This window comes from Camellia sinensis, chromosome 2 (genome assembly GCF_055761805.1).
Source record: "Camellia sinensis isolate YWXY chromosome 2, ASM5576180v1, whole genome shotgun sequence".
In the NCBI taxonomy this organism is placed as follows: domain Eukaryota; kingdom Viridiplantae; phylum Streptophyta; class Magnoliopsida; order Ericales; family Theaceae; genus Camellia; species Camellia sinensis.
Window position 1 is genome coordinate 19,667,096 of NC_138962.1, and position 4,637 is coordinate 19,671,732.

Here is a 4,637-nt window from a genome sequence, read left to right on the forward strand (position 1 = left end):
ATTGAAAATAGTTTAATCTGTTGGAAAATTTTGGACTGGAGGAGGCAACTTTTGGACAGAAAATTAAATTCAAATTTGGCGCAAAATTTGAATTAGTTTCATTCAGAAAAATTAATTTTTCCTGCAAAAATTTCTGAAAAAAATTCAAATAAATTTTGTTCAAAAAAAATTAGTATTAGAATTGACCCCGACCGACACTTATGCACAGCACGGCAAGGCTCGGCTGGCGGGTGGTGGTTTGGGTTAAGGCCCACTTTGTCCATAACTCTTCCCTACTATAAACTTGGGGTGTCCTTTGGGGCCCAATCCAGGTATTCCCACTTAGAGCTTATAAATACATAGAAGCTCTCTTCAAGTTTCAATGTGGGACAATCCATTTCAAGGAAACCCACTTTTGATTCTTCAATTGTTCATTTAACAAACCCGAAAACGAAGTCAACTTCCCATTCAATCATAAATAATTTTGACGAACCGTTTGTACCGTGTGACTTGTCATGCAGTAAGGAACACGTCACCTCTTTGGACCCACTCCAAAAGACGTGGGACCCACTCAAATTTGGGCTCAAAGATAACCCAAAATAAACCTATAAAAAACCATAAATTCCAACAAAAGGTGTCTGGAAAGATAATTTTTACAAAAAGTTTCATTTTCCTTATTTTTTTACAAATCTTTTTTTATAAAAAAAAAATTAAAAAATCACTTAGAAAGTCAATTCCTAAATGACCCAACAAATTTAAATCTCAAGAAATGCATCACATGTACATAGGTCCGAAAGAGAGACAGAGATCAAATTTAACATCGTAGACACAAGAAATTGGGGTGAGTCCAAAATATTTACTAAGTTTACAAAATCTAGAGTTTAACATCCATTTCTTTATTTTTCCTCATAGAACAATCACTCAAACTTACTCCATGGCTAAAATAAGGAAGCACCCAAACCCTTCTAATTCAATCCTTCATGATAAATATAACAATATGACAAGTTCAATTCCCAAATCACAATAAGGAGAATTGGCCAATTCAACACATCAATGCACTCTATTAAACATAAATATGACCGCATATATAGTAAAAAACAGCCTTTTATATAAATTAATAAATTCAGAAAATGCGGAGGATGATGATCACTTGCAGGGAGTGAATTTGCAGCTGACTTTTCCACTGCCAGAATTAGCCCTCATGAAGCGTATTGCCGTGTGGAGAACAAGCCGAGTGGAGCCCAATAAGGCCCAATTCATGTGATGGATCACACCGAGGGGATGGTACGGAAACTGGATGCTGTTGTAGGAGTTGAGGAGGGCCGTTGTCCCTTCCCTCAGTAGGGTCCTGTAAGGGTCTCCCCTGCCTTCCATGCCTTGCCTTAGTGTCATGTCTGTCCCATATCTCCGCGCTGCGATTAAGCCAAACACAACGGCTACTTTCATGTCTGGCGTCACCGCCTTCCAGTAGCATTCGTAACCCGGCATTGTCCAATTCCTACCAATTCCAAAAAAAAAAATGTCAAGCATGGCCAAGTAATTGGTGTGGTCTTTGGATTGTGAAATTTGGGTTGGAATCAGTGAATTCAGATGGGGCATTTAACTAGGCAAAGACATAGATCGTTTTTAAACGCGCAGACATGTGAAGGGACAAGTTATTTACCCAATTAGGCTAATTTACTATCCATAATTGTATGCTATTAAGTATATAAATTTTGCTAAACATGTGTACAGATTTTCACATTTATATTTTCAGAACAATTCTTCTAATTTAGTGGTATATGGAAACATGAGAAAGAGTAAAAGAGAAGTGAAGGAATTTGAACAGACAGTAAAGAACTTCTATATATATATATAGATGGTGACACATATGGGGGACTTTGGTTCAATTTCGAGAAAATCCATAAACCAAACCGTATCTAATGGTTTTAGGATTTTGACAACCAAACAAAAAAACAAGTTCAATTCTGGTTTTATTAATGATTACACAAAAAAGTTGAGAAAAAAGTTGAGAAGGGGTGCTTGACCCCCAGTCCTATTTTTTTTTTACGTCTTTTCGTAAAATATTAAAAAATTATTAAAAAATCAATTTTCAAACCAATCCTAACTCAGCCCGTGGCTGGAACTTACCAGTACGGACAAGCAGAAGCCTCCAAGGATGGCATTGGTGGCAGCGGTGGCAGTGGCGGCAGCCGTGGCATCGGTGGTAGTGGAGGCAGTCGAGCCACTGGTGGAGGCTCGACTGGCACCGGAGGTGTTACAGGGATTACCGGAGCAGACACAGGGGCGTAAGACCTTGGACACATGGACATTGGCTGAGCAGGCTCAGAAAGCAGAGGATCAACAGTATACATTTCCATATCAAAGATCCTAAACACGAGTCTTAGACTCTTGGCTGGACCAGCCACAGCCACACAATCATTTGACCCTTGTCCACCACTCCCTGAAGAAACCTGGGCATAGCACCCACTCAAGTCAGGTGTGCCATCAAACTTCATGGCATAGTTTCCAAACCAATTTGTAGTCTCTTCTCTCAACAATGTGACTTGCCCATTACTGTCCGAGCAGGTTACTGCAACTTTTACTCCTGCAGGGACCCGAGTATTAAAAAGAGTAATGATATATAAACATAAATGTAATTAAACTATATACAAAATTATAGTCCATCATTGTTCATTCATGTGTATTCTGTGTCTGATTTCTGTGTTTGTAGAGATTAGATGAACTCACCATAGAGGGGATAATCAAAGAGGGAGATTTGGCCATCTTTACATTGATCACAGAAGACAGTGCCAGTGAGCATGGAAACAGCTTGAGCTCCATGAATGGCTGCAGATGCAAGCAGAAGAAAAGCTGTAAAGAGGAGATTGATGAGTGGCCAATCCATGAAACTTGTGAAACCTTAAGAGAGACCAAAGAGAATGGGTTGGGTGAGATGACTGTGGAGAAGCAGAAGAAGAGTAAATAAAAGGGGCAATGCATTGCAACTCTCAACTGTCTCCATTTATGAGGTGTGAAAAGAAAGTGTTTGAAAGTAAGAGATATAAGGCTAACTACGGAAATTCATTTAATAATTTTTGATTCCACTGTGCAGTTAATGCCATCTGCCAACTTTCATAGAATCGTCCTGTGTTGTTAATATAGCCAAAAAAAAAAAAATTGATGTATTGCGCTAATTGGCTTGTATGCTAATTGATGCCACAATGTTGCTCATTGCAGCATTTAAATGGACAATAATTGATATTTTTGGGGGGGTGACTATGAGTAATTCATATATGAATAAGCCTAGATGCACATATGAATATCAGAGAACGTGTTACATTGTCAGACAAATAGTGAATTCCACATGATTTGGCGCCCACCCTTTATTCTTCTTCTCTTTTTTCTTTTTTTTTTTTTTTTTTTTTTTTTTTTTTTTTTTTTTTTTTGTGTGTGTGTGTGTGTGTTTGGATATTTACTTTTTAAGTATTAGAAACTTTTTTTTTCCTTTTGAATTTATTTTTAAGGATTTAGAGTCTACGAATCTTATGAAGAAGAGTTTTTGAGCATTTAGGTTACCATAATTAGATGGCTTTTTATTCTTATGATATTTGGATTTTATTTTTAAGCAAAGGTATTTAAGGATTTAAAATATATTTTCAAGAATTATTTTTATCTTCTTTATTTAAATATTATTTTTGTAGTTTTAGATTCTTGCAACTTTGGGCCCTAAGACTAAAATGGAAATAATATATACGAGAAATGCAATTTTAAGTTAAATTGAATATGGAACACCTGTTTTCAAATGAAAATCTTTAATAAGGATTCCTGAAACTGATTATCATTATGTCGCTATGCATGATTCATTAATGACATCTTACAGTGTTGTTAATGAATGAAGACTAGCTGTAAATAAGATTTTTTTTTTTTTATGTTTATTGTAAATTACTAATTATGATTGAATTGTTTGGGTTAATTTGGCTTCTCCCAGGTTGAGTATTTGAACTTAGTGGACCCCTTATAAGTCTAATCTGAGTAATTCAAACAGTTCACTTTTTAGAATTTATTGAGAATAATATTCATATAAAAAATCAAGATAATTGAATTTCAGTAGCTATATGTTTAAAAACACATTTGTCTTTAAAAAATAGACAGTTATTTTTGAAATTATAATTGCCGTCCATTTTTTATAAGATAAATATAATTCAAACATATAATTATCAAAATCCAATCATTTTGATTTTTTACATAAATATTCTTCTTAACGAGTACTAAAAGTGAACTGTTTGGATCACCAAAATTGGGCTCACAATGAACCCACTAATCCCAAATGCTCTCTCAAATTAAATTGTGAATATGAAGAAGTCAAACCCGAATCGTTTTATAGATGCAGCTTGAAACCCTTAAAACATTACTCTCAAATTTACCTAATTCATATTTCAGCAATGCTACATCCATATAACTTTTTCATCCCCAAATCTCCCAAATGAAGTGGTAAGACAAAATGTATGTAAGGAAAGTTATGAAAGAATATTAGATTGTAACTCAACTTTATAAATTTTGCTTAACATGTCATTTGGAGAATTTGAAAGAAAAAATTGTGTGAATGAATTATTTTCTCCATATTAATTATTGATCTGTTTAAAAATCAATCATTTGAAATTCAATCATGATCCCAT

The 4,637-nt window shown here is 35.0% G+C and overlaps 1 protein-coding gene across 1 annotated transcript; it reads right to left on the reverse strand.

Annotated features, from left to right (window-relative positions):
* Positions 1-815: 815 nt before the first annotated feature.
* On the reverse strand, positions 816-2,994 carry LOC114259760 (Pollen Ole e 1 allergen and extensin family protein). The gene is made up of 3 exons (XM_028199785.2): positions 2,710-2,994; positions 2,110-2,566; positions 816-1,477 (listed from the first exon to the last, which is right to left on the reverse strand). Exons 1-3 carry the CDS (start codon positions 2,864-2,866, stop codon positions 1,126-1,128), a joined length of 966 nt encoding a protein of 321 aa, XP_028055586.1. The 5' UTR covers positions 2,867-2,994; the 3' UTR covers positions 816-1,125.
* Between the last annotated feature and the right edge of the window lie 1,643 nt (positions 2,995-4,637).

Coding starts and splice junctions, on each gene's coding strand:
- LOC114259760 (XM_028199785.2), bottom strand. CDS start 2,866: ATGGATTGGCCACTCATCAATCTCCTCTTTACAGCTTTTCTTCTGCTT. Junction 2,567..2,709: donor CTTTGATTATCCCCTCTATG/GTGAGTTCATCT, acceptor GGGTCCCTGCAG/GAGTAAAAGTTGCAGTAACC. Junction 1,478..2,109: donor GCTTCTGCTTGTCCGTACTG/GTAAGTTCCAGC, acceptor TGGAATTGGTAG/GAATTGGACAATGCCGGGTT.